Genomic DNA, 21,112 nt, shown 5'->3' on the forward strand with positions numbered 1-21,112 from the left:
CTAGTCCAACACCTACCTGGCACCTATACACAACACCTGTCTAGTCCAACACCTACCTGGCACCTATACACAACACCTGTCTAGTCCAACACCTACCTGGCACCTATACACAACACCTGTCTAGTCCAACACCTACCTGGCACCTATACACAACACCTGTCTAGTCCAACACTACCATACCTGTCTAGTCCAACACTCCTGCCTAGAGAACACATATCTAAGTTTTGTTTTGGAAGCAGAAAATCAACAGTTAATTCTGGTCAACTCATTGATCCTGCTTTGTAGTGTACCCCTCAGGGTGAGTGTGTTCTAAAAAAACATCTGACCATAACCCTAGCTGATCCTGAATATAGTCAACCAGTAGTGGGGGATATTGAACAGTTACCTGATCCTGAATATAGTCAACCAGTAGTTGAGGATATTGAACAGTGCTCCTAGCAATCCACCTGTTTAGATGGACATATAGAAAGACATCAATCAACATATAACATGTACATTTTGGTCATTTAGCAGACACTCTTATCCATAGAGACTTTGGCCCAATCCCAAATGGACCCCTAAGCCCCATGCACTTGTGGAGATCTGAGAGGATTTGATAGGTAGAAGCAATATGGTTTAAACATTCACCTAGCCTATCAGAAGAGAAGATGGAGCTATTACCATATTACTTACACCGGTCAGATCCCCTCAGATCTCCACAAGTGCATAGGGTGTAGGGGTCCATTGGGGATTGGGCCTTACAGTGAAGTGCATTCAACTAAGGTAGTTATGACAACCACATGAGTAACTAAGGTAGCTATGACAACCACATATATGAGTAAGTAAGGTAGTTAAGACAACCACATATATGATTCAATACAACACCAGCCTCTGCCTTTTTCATGTCACTTGTGTGAAGGTAATTCTAAACCCTACCGTAGAGGAAGGACCAACCACAGGGCTATAAAACAACAGAAGCAGAGTAGAAGTGTATTCTTACCTATAGCCCCCATAACGATGAACAAGGGAATCTCATAGATGTTGTAGGCCACACTCTGTAGACAGAGAGATAACACAGGGCTTAGGACTAGACACACACTTAACACACTGACAGAGACACACACACACACAGGGCCTCACATCACTGCCAGAGACAGACACACAGGGCCTCACCTCACTGCCAGAGACAGACACACAGGGCCTCACCTCACTGCCAGAGACAGACACACAGGGCCTCACCTCACTGCCAGAGACAGACACACAGGGCCTCACCTCACTGACAGAGACAGACACACAGGGCCTCACCTCACTGACAGAGACAGACACACAGGGCCTCACCTCACTGACAGAGACAGACACACAGGGCCTCACCTCACTGACAGAGACAGACACACAGGGCCTCACCTCACTGACAGAGACAGACACACAGGGCCTCACCTCACTGACAGAGACAGACACACAGGGCCTCACCTCACTCTCGAAGCGTCCGAAGTTGATAAGACCAGGGCTGGAGAGCTCTCCAGGTTTCTTATTGTAGATGGACAGGAAGAAATTCAGAGTGAACGTTGAGATCATGGACGCAAAGAACTGGAGAGGAAGGGGGGGGGGGGGGGGGAGAGAGACAGAGAGAAGGAACAGATAGAGGGCATTAAGCTTCACCTGATAAAGGAAAGAGAGAACCCAACATCTCTCCTCCTCTACTCCAGACACCAGACTGAGCCAAGCCTTCCTCTCATTTCTCCTCCTCTTCCTCCAGACACCAGACTGAGCCAAGCCTTCCTCTCATCTCTCCTCCTCTTCCTCTCCCGTCCTGTACTTACTATCCTCCATGTGAGCATCTGGTTCCAGAAAGAAGCCCCCTCCTCTAAACTGAACAACACACCACCTGGAAGGAAGGAAGGAAGGAAGGAAGGAAGGAAGGAAGGAAGGAAGGAAGGAAGGAAGGAAGGAAGGAAGGAAGGAAGGAAGGAAGGAAGGAAGGAGAGAGAGAGAGAGAGAGAGAAAGTAACAGGTGAAAACTTTATTGGGACGAACATTTAGAAACTCATTATAATAGTATGCTTAGCAGTTGGTGCTGAGTTGGAAGAGAGTGTGAGTGTGTGTGTGTGTGTGTGTGTGTGTGTGTGTGTGTGTGTGTACCGACTGGTGCTCCAAAAGCAGCAGATACTCCTGCAGCCGCTCCAGCTGATACAAAGTCCCTCTTCTCTGTGTCTCTACGGAAATACTCAAAGATCTACACACACAGGGAGATAACATGTTAAGACACACACACAAACACACAGGGAGATAACATGTTAAGACACACACACAAACACACAGGGAGATAACATGTTAAGACACACACACAAACAAACACACAGGGAGATAACATGTTAAGACACACACACAAACAAACACACAGGGAGATAACATGTTAAGACACACACACAAACACACAGGGAGATAACATGTTAAGACACACACACAAACACACAGGGAGATAACATGTTAAGACACACACACACAGGGAGATAACATGTTAAGACACACACACACAGGGAGATAACATGTTAAGACACACACACACACACACAGGGAGAGAGCACATTAGACACTAGATAACAACAACACACATTACACAATATGTCCTACACATGTAAAGAGAATATGCTACAAACACACTGTCCAACACACTCCTACCTTGAAGTCTTTCTTCAGGGAGGTACTGCGTCCCTGGGAGACTCCTGCTGCCACCACTGCACCAGAGTGGATCATGGGACCTTCCTATGGGATTATGGGTAGGGAGACAGAGGCCGTCAGATACACACCCACACAGGCGTCATATACACACCCACACAGGGCGTCATATATACACACCCACACAGGGCGTCAGATACACACACCCACACAGGGCGTCATATACACACACCCACACAGGGCGTCATATACACACACCCACACAGGGCGTCAGATACACACCCACACAGGGCGTCATATACACACACCCACACAGGGCGTCAGATACACACACCCACACAGGGCGTCATATACACACACCCACACAGGGCGTCAGATACACACACTCACACAGGGCGTCAGATACACACACCCACACAGGGCGTCAGATACACACCCACACAGGGCGTCATATACACACACCCACACAGGGCGTCAGATACACACACTCACACAGGGCGTCAGATACACACACCCACACAGGGCGTCAGATACACACCCACACAGGGCGTCGGATACACACACCCACACAGGGCCTCAGATACACACACCCACACAGGGCGTCAGATACACACACCCACACAGGGCGTCGGATACACACACCCACACAGGGCGTCGGATACACACACCCACACAGGGCCTCAGATATACACACCCACACAGGGCGTCAGATACACACACCCACACAGGGCGTCAGATACACACACCCACACAGGGCGTCAGATACACACCCACACAGGGCGTCAGATACACACACCCACACAGGGCGTCAGATACACACACCCACACAGGGCGTCGGATACACACCCACACAGGGCGTCGGATACACACCCACACAGGGCGTCGGATACACACACCCACACAGGGCGTCGGATACACACCCACACAGGGCGTCGGATACACACCCACACAGGCCGTCAGATACACACACCCACACAGGGTGTCAGATACACACACCCACACAGGGCGTCAGATACACACCCACACAGGGCGTCAGATACACACACCCACACAGGGCGTCATATACACACACCCACACAGGGCGTCAGATACACACCCACACAGGGCGTCATATACACACACCCACACAGGGCGTCATATACACACACCCACACAGGGCGTCATATACACACACCCACACAGGGCGTCAGATACACACACCCACACAGGGCGTCAGATACACACCCACACAGGGCGTCAGATACACACACCCACACAGGGCGTCATATACACACACCCACACAGGGCGTCAGATACACACACCCACACAGGGCGTCGGATACACACCCACACAGGGCGTCAGATACACACACCCACACAGGGCGTCAGATACACACACCCACACAGGGCGTCATATACACACACCCACACAGGGCGTCGGATACACACCCACACAGGGCGTCGGATACACACCCACACAGGGCGTCATATACACACACCCACACAGGGCGTCGGATACACACCCACACAGGGCGTCATATACACACACCCACACAGGGCGTCATATACACACACCCACACAGGGCGTCGGATACACACCCACACAGGGCGTCATATACACACACCCACACAGGGCGTCAGATACACACCCACACAGGGCGTCAGATACACACACCCACACAGGGCGTCATATACACACACCCACACAGGGTGTCATATACACACACCCACACAGGGCGTCGGATACACACCCACACAGGGCGTCAGATACACACCCACACAGGGCGTCGGATACACACCCACACAGGGCGTCATATACACACACCCACACAGGGCGTCAGATACACACCCACACAGGGCGTCAGATACACACCCACACAGGGCGTCAGATACACACACCCACACAGGGCGTCATATACACACCCACACAGGGCGTCAGATACACACCCACACAGGGCGTCGGATACACACACCCACACAGGGCGTCATATACACACCCACACAGGGCGTCAGATACACACCCACACAGGGCGTCATATACACACACCCACACAGGGCGTCAGATACACACACCCACACAGGCCGTCAGATACACACACCCACACAGGGCGTCATATACACACACCCACACAGGGCGTCAGATACACACCCACACAGGGCGTCGGATACACACACCCACACAGGGCGTCATATACACACCCACACAGGGCGTCAGATACACACCCACACAGGGCGTCATATACACACACCCACACAGGGTTATGGATGAAGACCGTTATGTTATATAAAATAACCGTGGAACAAACAGCTGACTGGAGGTGGGACGGCAGGGCATTTGTGTGGTCGAGTCCGTTTCTACGGTAACATGGACTCTTAACAACATAATGAAACTTTGTTGCTCCTTGCTGCAACAAGAAAATAGCAAACGGGTCTTCGGTTGCCTAGGCAACACCCCCCACAATGCAGCAGCATACATAGAAATAGAATGAAGAGAACAGGCTTGGAACCTCTATCCCTGGCAATTTGACTGGTCAACTCATGGGTACAATAATGATGCAATAATTTCCATGGTAATGTACAATGTCCATTCAAATTATGTTAAGTGATGTGGCTCATGCAATGGAATGTATTTTTTGTAATATCAGTTGAATCAACAAATCACGCCACATATTTTACTTCCTGCTTTGCTCCCATGGGTACCCTCGCAATGGCCACCAGTCCATCCATTATACTATAAGTTAAAGGCTTTGGATTTTCCATTTATATTTTGAGGTTGGACATTAGCACGTGGGGCGCACCGATTGGTGTCACCTCGTTAGTCAGAATGTGTTACACCTGTGATGGTTGCCATCTCATTAGTGGGAAGGTGTTTCACCTGTGCTGGCCCAGGTGCTATTTTCATATTTAGTTGTCTCTCTCTCTACTTGAGAAACAACCTTTATCTGATCCTCCTGATTTCACTTTGCTTCCTGTCTTTAAGTTTGGTCTGGCTTTTCATTTGGTTTGCCTGTTCCTGGCAAATGTAGTGGAATACAAAGTCCCTCTTCTCTGTGTCTACAGAAATACTAAAAGATCTACACACACAGGGATAGAGAACACGTTAGACACACACACACACACACACACACACACACACACACATACACGCTCATGGTGGGTGTCTTTTAGGTCCCAGTTGTTGTTGCTAGCAAACATTCTTTGGACACCCCCATGGGTGTCTTTCAGAACCCCTCCTAAAACCCCACCTGTTTCGTTTTTGGTTGTTGTCAGTGACTCTTTGTTAGTTTCCCCTTCTGTTTGAGCGACATTTGGTTTTTTTTTAGCCGGGGAACGTAACAATTCATTGACTTGAATGAGGACCCGTTCTATTCATTCTGTTTCTATGGCAACACATGCAGTCAGGAGCGGAGGACAGGAGAACATGAGTTTTTTTGTTGTTGTTGCTATTTGAACGGTTTTACGGTGACCACGGTCCAATTACCATCATCCAAAATTCCATGACGGTCACAGCCCTAATCTCCACAAGACAATGAACACTCACACACACTCATACACACACACACACCCCTAGCGTTTACCTTTCCGACAGCGAGTCCTCCGGCGACAGAGCAGATCACACCAAACACCTTCACCACTAGGGTCTGCAGGACACACACGAGAGATCAACAGAAAAATCAGATCAACACACTGTGACCCCCTGACCTATATATAATATTTTGTCTCCAAGCACCCAGTGATCAGTTTGACTGTGTGTACCTTGAGTCGTACCACCCGAGGTATCTTCACCCCGTTCAGGTAACACTTTATCTGAGGTATGCCACTTCCTGCTGCTCCTGGCTGAGGAAAGGGAGGAGGCGGAGAGATAAAGGAGAGATGGGGCAGGGAGGAGAGAGATGTTAGTTCCAGTCAGAGAACTATGAGACCGTAGAGTAACATGGTGGTTTACATTTTAGTCATTTAGCAGACACTCTTATCCAGAGCGACTTACAGTTAGTGAGCGCATAAATTTTTTCATACTGGCCCCCCGTGGGAAATGAACCCACAACCCTGGCGTTGCAAGCGCCATGCTCTACCAACAGAGCTACACAGGGTTCACCCACCCTAGTGCCAACAGAGGAAGGCAGGGGTTCGATTAGATGTTCAGCAGTCTTATGGCTTGGGGGTAGAAGCTGTTTAGAAGCCTCTTGGACCTAGACTTGGCGCTCCGGTACCGCTTGCCGTGTGGTAGCAGAGAGAACAGTCTATGACTAGGGTGGCTGGTCCCTTCCTCTGACACTGCCTGGTATAGAGGTCCTGGACGGCAGGAAGCTTGGCCCCAGTGATGTACTGGGCCTTACGCACTACCCTCTGTAGTGCCTTGCGGTCGCAGGCCGAGCAGTTGCCATACCAGGCGGTGATGCAGCCAGTCAGGATGCTCTCGATGATGCAGCTGTAGAACTTTTTGAGGATCTGAGGACCCATGCCAAATCTTTTCAGTCCCCTGAGGGGGAATAGGCTTTGTCGTGCCCTCTTCACGACTGTCTTGGTGTGTTTGGACCATAATAGTTTGTTGGTGATGTGGACACCAAGGAACTTGAAGCTCTCAACCTGCTCCACTACATCCCCGTCGATGAGAATGGGGGCGTGCTCAGTCCTCTTTTTTTTCCTGTAGTCCACAATCATCTCCTTTGTCTTGATCACGTTGAGGGAGAGGTTGTTATCCTGGCACCACACGGCCAGGTCTCTGACCTCCTCCCTATAGACTGTCTCGTCGTAGTCGGTGATCAGGCCTACCACTGTTGTGTCATCGGCAAACTTAAAGATGGTGTTTGAGTCGTGCCTGGCCATGCAGTCATGGGTGAACAGGGAGTACAGGAGGGGACTGAGCACACACCCCTGAGGGGCCCACGTGTTGAGAATCAGCGTGGCGGATGTGTTGTTACCTACCCTTACCACCTGGGGGCAGCGGGTCAGGAAGTCCAGGATTCAGTTGCAGAGGGAGGTGTTTAGTCCCAGGGTCCTTAGCTTAGTGATGAGCTTTGAGGGCACGATGGTGTTGAACGCTGAGCTATAGTCAATGAATAGCATTCTCACGTAGGTGTTCCTTCCTTACTCACGTCGGCTACGGAGAGCGTGATCACACCGTAACATGGTGGTTCACCACCCCAGTGCCAACAGAGGAAGTGACGTAACCACCATAACGATGTATGCACACATGACTGTAAGTGGCTTGGATAAATGTGTCTGCTAAATTATATATACGTTATGTATTATATATTAATACATGCTAAAAAAAGTGTCCACCTGGTCTGTTTACTACAGCTGTTTACTTCCCTGGTCTGTTTACTACAGCTGTTTACGTCCCTGGTCTGTTAGTTTCAACTAATACAGTTACTACAGCTGTTTACGTCCCTGGTCTGTTTACTACAGCTGTTTACGTCCCTGGTCTGTTAGTTTCCGATCTCCTGGCTAGGCAGGACAGTTTGACTGGTTATATCTCACACCTTGAGCACTTACCTCAAAACAAGGCCACAAACGCACGTCTCCCTCTTACCTCGAAAAACGCCACTATAACAGCCCCCACCATGACGAAGGCAGAGTTAAGTACAGCCCAGAGGATGAGCGAGATGGAGAGACCGCCCACCTCCGTAAACTTCTCGATGTCTGGGAGGGGGCAGAGGTCAAGGACCGGTAACAACCAATCACACGCCACCACGCTGCAAGGTCCAGTCCTCTCCGACCAACCACCTCTATGGCTTCATGGTCTTCTGTCTGAAGGGCTAAATATCTAAATTAGGTGGGGATGATTGGCAGCATCCAGATCAATGAGGTATTGATTATATTTATTAGGATCCCATTAGCCGACGCCAATGGCGACAACTAGGATTACTGAGGTCCATCATAATGATAAATACTTTACAATTTCCATCCATTTAAAAACACTAACATGTAGTGTGTGTGCATCTATCAGTTACATATACAGTGCATTTGGAAAGTATTCAGTACTTTTTTCTACATTTTGTTACGATACAGCCTTATTCTAAAATTGATGAAATTATTTTTTACACATCAATCTACACACAATACCCCATAATGACAAATCAAAAACAGGTTTTTAGAAATTTTTGCAAATGTATAAAAAATTAAACTGATACCTTATTTACATAAGTATTCAGACCCTTTGGCAGCGATTACTGCCTCAAGTCTTCTTGGGTATGACGCTACAAGCTTGGCACACCTGTATTTGGGGAGTTTCTCCCATCCTTCTCTGCAGATCCTCTCAAGCTCTGTCAGGTTGGATGGGGAGCGTCGCTGCACAGCTACTTTCAGGTCTCTCCAGAGATGTTCGATCGGGTTCAAGACAAGGCTCTGGGCCACTCAAGGACATTCAGAGACTTTTCCCGAAGCCACTTCTGCAAGGTCTTGGAAGGTGAACCTTCGCCCCAGTCGGAGGTCCTGAGAGCTCTGGAGCAGATTTTCATCAAGGATCTCTCTGTACTTTGCTCCGTTCATCTTTCCCTCGATCCTGACTAGTCTCCCAGTCCCTGCAGCTGAAAAACATCCCCACAGCATGATGCTGCCACCACCATGCTTCACCGTAGGGATGGTGCCAGGTTTCCTCCAGACGTGACACTTGGCATTCAGGCCAAAGAGTTCAATATTGGTTTCATCGGACCAGAGAATCTGGTTTCTAATGGTCAGAGTCCTTTAGGTGCCTTTGTCACCTCCCTGATCAAGGCCCTTCTCCCCCGATTGCTCAGTTTGGCCGGGCAGCCAGCTCTAAGAAGAGTCTTGGTGGTTCCAAACTTCTTCCATTTAAGAATGATGAAGGCCACTGTGTTCTTGGGGACCTTCAATGCTGCAGAAATGTTTTGGTACCCTTCCCCAGATCTGTGCCTCAACACAATCCTGTCTCGGAGCTCTACGGACAATTCCTTCGACCTCATGGCTTGGTTTTTGCTCTGACATGCACTGTCAACTGTGAGACCTTATATAGACAGATGTGTGCCTTTCCAAATCATGTCCAATCAATTGAATTTACCACAGGTGGACTCCAATCAAGTTGTAGAAACATCTCAAGGATGATCAATGGAAACAGGATGCACCTGAGCTCAATTTCGAGTCTCATATCAAGGGGTCTGAATACTTATGTAAATAAGGTATACTTTTTTTTATTTGTAATACATTTGCAAACCTGTTATCGCTTTGTCATTATGGGGTATTGTGTGTAGATTGTTTTTAATTTAATCAATTTTAGAATAAGGCTGTAACGTAACAAAATGTGGAAAAAGTCAAGGGGTCTGAATACTTTCCCAATGCACTGTACATGTCAGTACATACACACAAGTAGGTCACATGGGGGAGAGGCATTGTGCCATGAGGTATTGATTTATTTTGTTTTTTTTTTAAACCAGGTTTGCTGTTCATTTGCTCTATATAAGATGGAAGGGAGTTCCATGCACTCATGGCTCTGTATAATACTGTACGTTTCCTTGAATTTGTTCTGGACCTGGGTACTGGGAAATTACCCCTTGTGGCATGTCTGGTGGGGTAAGTGTGTGTGTGTCAGAGCTGTGTGTAAGTTGACTATGCAAACAATTTGGAATTTCCAACACAATGTTTCTTATAAAAAGGAGAAGTGATGCAGTCAGTCTCTCCTCAACTCTTAGCCAATAGAGACTGGCATGCATAGTATTAATATCAGCCCTCTGATTACAATGAAGAGCAAGACGTACCGCTCTGTTCTGGACCAGCTGCAGCTTAACTAGGTCCTGCTCTGTTCTGGGCCAGCTGCAGCTTAACTAGGTCCTGCTCTGTTCTGGGCCAGCTGCAGCTTAACTAGGTCCTGCTCTGTTCTGGACCAGCTGCAGCTTAACTAGGTCCTGCTCTGTTCTGGGCCAGCTGCAGCTTAACTAGGTCTTTCTTTGCAGCACTTGACCATATCACTGGACAATAATCAAGACAAAACTAGAGCCTGCAGGACTTGCTTTGTGGAGTGTGGAGTCAAAAAAGCAGAGCATCTCTTTATTACGGACAGACCTCTCCCCATCTTTACAACCACTGAATCTATATGTTTTGACCATGACAGTTTACAATCTAAGGTAACACCAAGTAATTTAGTCTCCTAAACTTGTTCAACAGCCACACCATTCGTTAGCAGATTCAGCTGAGGTCTAGAACATAGGGAATGATTTGTACCAAATACAATGCTCTTAGTTTTAGAGATGTTCAGGACCAGTTTATTACTGGCCACCCATTCCAAAACAGACTAACTCTTTGTTAAGGGTTTCAGTGACTTCATTAGCTGTGGTTTCTGATGCTGATCATCAGCATACATGGACACACATGCTTTGTTTAATGCCAGGTCATTGGTAAAAATAGAAAAGAGTAGAGGGCCTAGAGAGCTGCCCTGCGGTACACCACACCCTACATGTTTGACATTAGAGAAGCTTCCATTAAAGAAAACCCTCCGAGTTCCATTAGATTGATAGCTCTGAATCAATGCAGAATAACTACTGCAGACCCGGTTCCATAGGGCAGTGATCAAATGTAGTGCACTACTGCAGTGGAACACAGACCACCGCTGTAGGATGTGACAACAGTGGAACACAGACCACCGCTGTAGGATGGGACCACAGTGGAACACAGACCACCGCTGTAGGATGGGACCACAGTGGAACACAGACCACCGCTGTAGGATGGGACCACAGTGGAACACAGACCACCGCTGTAGGATGGGACCACAGTGGAACACAGACCACCGCTGTAGGATGGGACCACAGTGGAACACAGACCACCGCTGTAGGATGGGACCACAGTGGAACACAGACCACCGCTGTAGGATGGGACCACAGTGGAACACAGACCACCGCTGTAGGATGGGACCACAGTGGAACACAGACCACCGCTGTAGGATGGGACCACAGTGGAACACAGACCACCGCTGTAGGATGGGACCACAGTGGAACACAGACCACCGCTGTAGGATGGGACCACAGTGGAACACAGACCACTGCTGTAGGATGGGACCACAGTGGAACACAGACCACAGCTGTAGGATGGGACCACAGTGGAACACAGACCACCGCTGTAGGATGGGACCACAGTGGAACACCGCTGTAGAATGGGACCACAGTGGAACACAGACCACCGCTGTAGGATGGGACAACAGTGGAACACAGACCACCACTGTAGGATGGGACAACAGTGGAACACAGACCACCGCTGTAGAATGGGACCACAGTGGAACACAGACCACCGCTGTAGGATGGGACCACAGTGGAACACAGACCACCGCTGTAGGATGGGACCACAGTGGAACACAGACCACCGCTGTAGGATGGGACCACAGCGTAACACAGACCACCGCTGTAGCATGTGCACAATCACATCATATTTTCTACACAAACAATAGTTGACATGACAGTTAAGAGTATGGAACACCTTCTGAACTGGGGGTCAGTGTGTGGAAGGATATGACAGTTCTGTGATGGGGTCAGTGTGTGGAAGGATATGACAGTTCTGTGATGGGGTCAGTGTGTGGAAGGATATGACAGTTCTGTGATGGGGTCAGTGTGTGGAAGGATATGACAGTTCTGTGATTGGGTCAGTGTGTGGAAGGATATGACAGTTCTGTGATTGGGTCAGTGTGTGGAAGGATATGACAGTTCTGTGATGGGGTCAGTGTGTGGAAGGATATGACAGTTCTGTGATTGGGGTCAGTGTGTGGAAGGATATGACAGTTCTGTGATGGGGTCAGTGTGTGGAAGGATATGACAGTTCTGTGATGGGGTCAGTGTGTGGAAGGATATGACAGTTCTGTGATGGGGTCAGTGTGTGGAAGGATATGACAGTTCTGTGATGGGGTCAGTGTGTGGAAGGATATGACAGTTCTGTGATGGGGTTAGTCAGTGGAAGGATATGACAGTTCTGTGATGGGGTCAGTGTGTGGAAGGATATGACAGTTCTGTGATGGGGTCAGTGTGTGGAAGAATATGACAGTTCTGTGATGGGGTTAGTGTGTGGAAGGATATGACAGTTCTGTGATGGGGTCAGTGTGTGGAAGAATATGACAGTTCTGTGATGGGGTCAGTGTGTGGAAGGATATGACAGTTCTGTGATGGGGTTACTCAGTGGAAGGATATGACAGTTATGTGATGGGGTCAGTGCGTGGAAGGATACTCTGTTTGACAACGAAGTACTTGACCCCAGCCAGGTTTTCCACAGCGATATCTATGCAACAGGCGATGAGTCCAGTCAGGAACCCAATCAGACCACAGACCACCCACCGACTGATCTCCAAACACCTGAACCCCTGAGGAGGAGAGGGGGAAGGAGGGGAGAGAGAGAGAGGAGACGTCTGTCAGTGTGTGGGGATGGGGTGGAGGGGGGTGGAGGGGGGTGGGGGGGGGGGGGTGGGGGGTGGTGGGGGTGGTGGGGGGTGGAGGGGGGTGGTGGGGGTGGTGGGGGTGGGGTTCTCTACTCACTATGAAGCTCATCCGTCTCTCCTCCTCCAGAAACAGCTGGTTCTCACTGTTGTCATAGTCCAGACTCTGAAACACACACACACGATTTACTGTACACAAGCTATACTGCTCATTGAAGAAAACAACTATCTATAGAGATGATTTACTGTACACAAGCTATACTGCTCATTGAAGAAAACAACTATCTATAGAGATGATTTACTGTACACAAGCTATACTGCTCATTGAAGAAAACACCTATCTATTGAGATGATTTACTGTACACAAGCTATACTGCTCATTGAAGAAAACAACTATCTATTGAGATGATTTACTGTACACAAGCTATACTGCTCATTGAAGAAAACAACTATCTATAGAGATGTGGTAAACCTGAGATGACTTTGGACTCTTGATACAGTAACAGCTAAACAAACAGATTTCATGTAAAGATAGCACTCATGTTTTGGAAATCATTTGTATGACAGACAGGGTCAGCATATGAATATGATAAACATTGTGTTACTCTATTTATAGAACTTTGTTTGATTTTGATTAGCTACGTTGAACACCATTCAGACTAGGTCCAAGGGCCTGGAGACGGCAGACCCAAGGGTTTACCTCATATTTGAGTGACAGCAGCTTCTCGTTGTGAGGGATCTCCTTGGGGCAGCCCCTCACTGGGTCCTGAAGGAGGGGAAGGATGCATTGGTTAAGTATTAAAACAGGGCCAAGGGGGGCATCTCAATAGTGCTTCTTCACCCCCTCTCCTTGTCTAGTCCCCTTCACATAGTATCTGGAAGAACACAGGATAGGTGGAAGCAGAGCCATACAGGGAGGGAGTTTGATAGGTGGAAGCAGAGCCATACAGGGAGGGAGTTTGATAGGTGGAAGCAGAGCCATACAGGGAGGGAGTTTGATAGGTGGAAGCAGAGCCATACAGGGAGGGCGTTTGATAGGTGGAAGCAGAGCCATACAGGGAGTTTGATAGGTGGAAGCAGAGCCATACAGGGAGGGCGTTTGATAGGTGGAAGCAGAGCCATACAGGGAGGGAGTTTGATAGGTGGAAGCAGAGCCATACAGGGAGGGAGTTTGATAGGTGGAAGCAGAGCCATACAGGGAGGGAGTTTGATAGGTGGAAGCAGAGCCATACAGGGAGGGAGTTTGATAGGTGGAAGCAGAGCCATACAGGTAGGGAGTTTGATAGGTGGAAGCAGAGCCATACAGGTAGGGAGTTTGATAGGTGGAAGCAGAGCCATACAGGGAGGGAGTTTGATAGGTGGAAGCAGAGCCATACAGGGAGGGAGTTTGGGAATTAAGTTGGCCGTACCGCCTATATGTAGATTTAGACTATTGAGACACAGCCCTAGTGTACATGCAGAATAACACCATTGTAGATCAATACAGAATAACACCACTGTGGATCAATGCAGAATAACACCATTATGGATCAATGCAGAATAACACCATTATGGATCAATGCAGAATAACTACTGCAGACCCGGGTTCCATAGGGCAGTGATCAAATGTAGTGCACTACTGCAGTGGAACACAGACCACCGCTGTAGGATGGGACAACAGTGGAACACAGACCACCGCTGTAGGATGGGACCACAGTGGAACACAGACCACCGCTGTAGGATGGGACAACAGTGGAACACAGACCACCGCTGTAGGATGGGACCACAGTGGAACACAGACCACCGCTGTAGGCTGGGACCACAGTGGAACACAGACCACCGCTGTAGGATGGGACAACAGTGGAACACAGACCACCGCTGTAGAATCGGACAACAGTGGAACACAGACCACTGCTGTAGGATGGGACCACAGTGGAACACAGACCACCGCTGTAGGATGGGACCACAGTGGAACACAGACCACCGCTGTTGGATGTGCACAATCACATCATCTTTTCTACACAGACAATAGTTGACATGACAGTTAAGAGTTTGGAACACCTTCTGAACTGTGGGTCAGTGCGTGGAAGGATATGAGAGTTCTGTGATGGGGTTAGTCAGTGTGTGGAAGGATATGAGAGTTCTGTGATGGGGTTAGTCAGTGTGTGGAAGGATATGAGAGTTCTGTGATGGGGTTAGTCAGTGTATGGAAGGATATGTGAGTTCTGTGATGGGGGTCAGTGCGTGGAAGGATATGACAGTTATGTGATGGGGGTCAGTGCGTGGAAGGATATGACAGTTATGTGATGGGATCAGTGTGTGGAAGGATATGAGAGTTCTGTGATGGGGTCAGTGTGTGGAAGGATATAAGAGTTCTGTGATGGGGTCAGTGTGTGGAAGGATATGAGAGTTCTGTGATGGGGTCAGTGTGTGGAAGGATATGAGAGTTCTGTGATTGGGGTCAGTGTGTGGAAGGATATGAGAGTTCTGTGATGGGGTCAGTGTGTGGAAGGATATGACAGTTATGTGATTGGGGTCAGTGTGTGGAAGGATATGACAGTTCTGTGATTGGGGTCAGTGTGTGGAAGGATATGAGAGTTCTGTGATTGGGGTCAGTGTGTGGAAGGATATGAGAGTTCTGTGATTGGGGTCAGTGTGTGTACTGCAGACCCTGGTCCATAGGGAGGTGATCAAATGTAGTGCACTTTACAGGGGATAATAGGGTGTAATTTGCAGTGTTTTCCATTTTAGCGCCGGCTAATCAGCCGGTTAATTTTTCCCAATTCCCCCGAGAGGCGCAGTGGTCTAAGGCACTGCATTGCAGTGCTAGCTGTGTCACTAGAGATCCTGGTTCGAATCCAGGCTCTGTCGCAGCCGGCCGCGACCGGGAGACCCATGGGGCGGCGCACAATTGGCCCAGCGTCGTCTAGGGTAGGGGAGGGAATGGCCGGCAGGGGATGTAGCTCAGTTGGTAGAGCATGGCGTTTGCAACGTCAGGGTTGTGGGTTCGATTCCCACGGGGGGTATAAAAAAAATTGTATATATTTTTTTTAATATAACAAACAAAAAATAATGTATGCACTCACTAACTGTAAGTCGCTCTGGATAAGAGCATCTGCTAAATGACGTAAATGTAAATGTAAATAACTATTAACTAGGCTAGTTCTCATGAAAAGAGATACTTCGGGATAATGGCAATGATGCCCTTTGTCTACTTACCCAGAGTCAGATGAACTCGTGGATACCATTTTTATGTCTCTGTGTCCAGTTTGAAAATAAGTTTCTAACCAGCATTAGCGCAATGACTGGAAGCATATGGTACTTACTAGCATGCTAGCAGTTACCATAGATTTCCAGTCATTGTGCTAATGCTAGTTAGCAACTTCCTTCAAACTGTACACAGAGACATAGAAATTGTTTCCATGAGTTCATCTGACTCTGGGTAAGTAGACAAAGGGCATCATTGCCAAAATCCCGAAGTATCCAATTTGTAAGTCGCTCTGGATAAGAGCGTCTGCTAAATGACGTAAAATGTAAATGTAAAATCTCTTTAAAAACGTTCGATTCGCTAGTCCTTCGAGCCCTCTCCCGCTAGAATGAAAGCGATCTATTGATAGGATAGTTGCCGGTCAATCACAAAGCGAGCAATGACAGGGAAACGCGGTCTGCTGTCTGCCCCACCTCCCGGTACAATTTGTGCGCTGTGGTTGGTTGCAGTAGAATTTCTTTACACGGAGGGAGAGCGCATGATGCTCGTGAATTTGCACGTCCCATGTAATGATGAGTCGAAATCCACGACTTAGCCTAATTCTTGTTTTTTAGTGCATCCATTTATTTCATTTTGCGTGTTTCACATAACCAGCCACGCGTAGTGGTGACTCATTGTAGGCTATCTACTGTGCTTTGATTGACAACTTAACAGAAGGGGTTGACTAGTTTATGAAAGGTGTCGAACTCACTGAATAAAGTCGATCTCCTACGTACCTTTGCCATTCAGAAATCATGCAACGTTGATGGTTACTGGTGTTTTTAAATCATTGATGAAGGATTTTGAGGCTGATTCCTTGACCTGTCAATGTTTTTAAATAGCTGTTTTATGATTGTGTTATGCTCCTGTGATTTATATGGCTGTTTACTAGATTCCTTGTAGTTTTTCATGATGAATCATCACTGCAGGACCAATAGGTAGTGGAGAGCCTCATTCTGGTCCAAATAGCTCTTTGGCATCAACTCAACTCACTTATTTCCCTCATTAAAATGCAAATCATTTTATAACATTTTTTACATGCATTTTTCTGGATTTTTTTTGTTGTTATTTTGTCTCTCACTGTTCAAATAAACCTACCATTAAAATTATAGACTGATCATGTCTTTGTCAGTGGGCAAATGTACAAATCAGCAGGGGATCAAATACTTTTTTCCCTCACTGTATAAAGGAAAAATATTGCAGTTTTGGTGCAGGTGCAGCCAACTAGCGCAAAAATAATATTGAGATATTGTCAAAACGATACATCGTCAAAAGTAATATCCCGATATGTAACTGTATCGATTCCCCCCCCATCACTAGAATTCAGACATTTTCAGTCATTTAAAAATGGTAAAGTTGTGTCTTTCTACACAATACCAAAACAAATGTTTCCAATCTGGGAGGTAAACTCAATAACGAATTAAATCATTTCTCTGGTGTATTTCAGATGGAATCAAGGCATCAGAATGTACCAGTCTACTAAAAGAGAGCTCCTTCGGCAAAACATTTCGGAACCCAGGGGAGCAAGCTTCACCCTACCCCCAGGACCCAGGGGAGCAAGCTTCACCCTGCCCCCAGGACCCAGGGGAGCAAGCTTCACCCTACCCCCAGGACCCAGGGGAGCAAGCTTCACCCTACCCCCAGGACCCTGGGGAGCAAGCTTCACCCTACCCCCAGGACCCAGGGGAGCAAGCTTCATCCTACCCCCAGGACCCAGGGGAGCAAGCTTCACCCTACCCCCAGGACCCTGGGGAGCAAGCTTCACCCTACCCCCAGGACCCTGGGGAGCAAGCTTCACCCTACCCCCAGGACCCAGGGGAGCAAGCTTCACCCTACCCCCAGGACCCTGGGGAGCAAGCTTCACCCTACCCCCAGGACCCTGGGGAGCAAGCTTCACCCTACCCCCAGGACCCTGGGGAGCAAGCTTCACCCTACCCCCAGGACCCAGGGGAGCAAGCTTCACCCTACCCCCAGGACCCTGGGGAGCAAGCTTCACCCTACCCCCAGGACCCAGGGGAGCAAGCTTCACCCTACCCCCAGGACCCTGGGGAGCAAGCTTCACCCTACCCCCAGGACCCAGGGGAGCAAGCTTCACCCTACCCCCAGGACCCAGGGGAGCAAGCTTCACCCTACCCCCAGGACCCAGGGGAGCAAGCTTCACCATACCCCCAGGACCCTGGGGAGCAAGCTTCACCCTACCCCCAGGACCCTGGCTGGCTACTTTTCCTATTTGGCCGGCTACTCTATGTCCTGGTGGAAAACACTGCATTAGTGACACACACAATGTGTTGACATCCCCATTCCCACTAGCCAATAGGAGGAAGTAAAACTCAGAATGACAGTAGATGAAAATAACAGGGCAGAACATGCTGGATTGCCAAACCCAGGAATAGCTTGAACTAAAACTGTGCATGCAGGAAAATCCCGTTTCAGTCGGTAAAAGATTTTCCACACTCGTGCTTTATAAAGCCCATGACTCAGACTGGCTGGCTGTTGGTTAGTCGTCTTGTTCACTGTCAGGTCATTTTGCAACGGTTAAGTCAAGTTTTCAGACCGCTAAGTCAGGCTTGTAGGCCTGCTGCAGTGTTAAATATCGTTAAGGACTGGGATGTTTTTCAGGATAAAAAAAGAAACGGAATGGAGCTAATCACAGGCAAAATCCTAGAGGAAAACGTGGTGCAGTCTGCTTTCCACCAGACACTGGGAGATCAATTCACCTTTCATCAGGACAATAACCTAAAACACAAGGCCAAATCTACACTGGAGTTGCTTACCAAGAAGACAGTGATTGTTCCTGAGTGGCCGAGTTACAGTTTTGACTTATATCTGCTTGAAAATCTACGGCAAGACTTGAAAATGGTTGTCTAGCAATGATCAACAACCAATTTGACAGAGCTTGAAGAATTTTGAAAATAATAAATGGGCAGATGTTGCACAATCCAGGTGGGGAAAGCCCACAGAGACGTACATTGCTCGTGCTCACAACGCAGCCAGTTTGGTCAGCATGTTGGGCAGCAGCGGACTGACAAGATGTCACATTGATAATAGAAAGCTGAACTGAACATTACCTCTTCTGACGTCATATCCTCCTCTAGATCCACCGTGCTCAGTCTGCCTATGTGAAACATACCCCCATCCCCAGACAACTACGGAACAAACACAGTGCAAATATGTAAAGATCAGTGTCTTCAGAGATCATATGTGTCTTCCATTTAAACTGGTAGGCCTAGCTAACATTTAGCATCACCAAGTTAACGTGTGTAAAAGAACAAACTATGTCTGTGTGTCTTCAATTTAACATGTAGGCATAGTTGATAGCAGTCAGTTTTACTGGCCAAGTGAACGTGTGTGTAATGCCTGTGTCATTTAAGTAACATGTATTAACATCTAGCAGTCAGTTGTACTAACTTACATTGTAATGTCTGTGTAACTTAATAGGAAGTGGTGAATTCCTTAATAAGCAGAATCTACAGGCTAAAAGGCTGATTCCGTTAAGAAAATAGTTGTCATTACATTAGGTTATATTCTGAAACTCTGGTTTGAAGATTAAGATTTTCTCTAGCTATTTTTCTTACGTCTGCCAGTCTTTAGCATATTGTTAAATGGGCATCGATTTGTCAAACTTCTCAAACTTGTTTGTCTGAAAAGTATCCTCCAACTCCATCCTATGACGTTTGCATTTGTTGTTGTTAGCATTCGCAAACGCCTGCATGCAACACATCACAAGCGGGGCACTCTTTTTTACTGAACTGCAAATTAACTAAATCATTAATCTCACAGCAAATCAAAACATAACGCAATGTTTTACTATTAGAAAATATCATGCACACTTAGCTGGCACATAGCGGTAACGTTAGACAGTTCGGCTTGTGTTGGCTAGTTTAGCTAGCATGCTAGCCCTACCTGTCTGGTGAACCGGATTTCTTCGGAGCCGTTGAGAAGTGGGGTTCTCTCGCCGCCACCGGACTCGTCACCTCGGCTCGACCACGATACTTTCTTCGTGATATTGGCCATGATTACTCCCGGTAGTTCTCCACTCTCACAATCAGTGAAATAGTTTTTATTTTGCAGTTGTGTCTGGCGAACTACCTCTCATTCAAGCTTCCTATGGGAGGATCTCAATTGCATTCTCCTCGCGTCCTCTCTCCTCGTCTCCTTCTCAAATCCCATTGGAGGAGAAAGCCAGAGGTCCCGCCCCTCTAACGTTTTTCTCCAATGGGTTTTGAGAAGGAGATACGGAGAGAGGAGTGAGGACGCAAGGTGTAAACAAATAAGATATACCCCATGACTAAAATTATAAGCGAACTCGTGATGGTTTCTACTGGTGGCACACAGGGCCAAACATAGCTGTTGTTCGCATGGATTTCTGGGAATTGTAGTTCTCTAACTGACAGCTGAAACAGAAGAATTGCCAATATATTACAGCATAAGTGAATAAGGTGAATGCACCTATTTGTAAGTCGCTCTGGATAAGAGCGTCTGCTAAATGACGTATGGTCCTCTGTAGCTCAGCTGGTAGAGCACGGCGCTTGTAACGCCAAGGTAGTGGGTTCGATCCCTGGGACCACCCATACACAAAAAATAAATAATGTATGCACGCATGACTGTAAGTCGCTTTGGATAAAAGCGTCTGCTAAATGGCATATTATTATTATTATTACGTAAATGTAAATAAGTGCCAGGCAATGATATCGATGTCATATTATGAGGAACTGATGGTTTACATGTTGGTGGTTCATTATTGAATAATCTAGATATTTTTGGCAGTCTTACATCAAGGACCTTGGAAATTGAAATGGTTGAAGTAGGCTACAGAAAAAAACTATGCTTTTCCCTCTCAAATTAAATAACATACTGACAAGACAAAACCATGCATAACAAAGACA

At 47.6% G+C, this 21,112-nt stretch overlaps 1 protein-coding gene across 1 annotated transcript in view; it reads right to left on the reverse strand.

Moving 5' to 3' along the window:
• The window catches only part of LOC311117856 (H(+)/Cl(-) exchange transporter 7-like), a gene marked incomplete at its 3' end in the record, with an annotated part of 24,756 nt that extends 4,435 nt beyond the window's left edge, over positions 1–20,321 (reverse strand). The window contains exons 1-14 of the mRNA XM_084192762.1: positions 20,130–20,321; positions 19,295–19,372; positions 13,701–13,766; positions 13,101–13,166; positions 12,796–12,928; positions 8,168–8,277; positions 6,391–6,471; positions 6,213–6,275; positions 2,659–2,742; positions 2,119–2,212; positions 1,800–1,864; positions 1,450–1,566; positions 980–1,034; positions 386–446 (exon numbers count right to left, since the gene is read on the reverse strand). Of these exons, the coding sequence (XP_084048888.1) occupies positions 386–446; positions 980–1,034; positions 1,450–1,566; positions 1,800–1,864; positions 2,119–2,212; positions 2,659–2,742; positions 6,213–6,275; positions 6,391–6,471; positions 8,168–8,277; positions 12,796–12,928; positions 13,101–13,166; positions 13,701–13,766; positions 19,295–19,372; positions 20,130–20,240 (1,184 nt within the window). The remainder of the gene's footprint in view (positions 1–385; positions 447–979; positions 1,035–1,449; positions 1,567–1,799; positions 1,865–2,118; positions 2,213–2,658; positions 2,743–6,212; positions 6,276–6,390; positions 6,472–8,167; positions 8,278–12,795; positions 12,929–13,100; positions 13,167–13,700; positions 13,767–19,294; positions 19,373–20,129) is intronic.
• Positions 20,322–21,112: the final 791 nt, after the last annotated feature.

Source organism: Coregonus lavaretus, assembly GCF_964263955.1.
Source record: "Coregonus lavaretus genome assembly, contig: HAP1_SCAFFOLD_6867, whole genome shotgun sequence".
NCBI lineage: Eukaryota > Metazoa > Chordata > Actinopteri > Salmoniformes > Salmonidae > Coregonus > Coregonus lavaretus.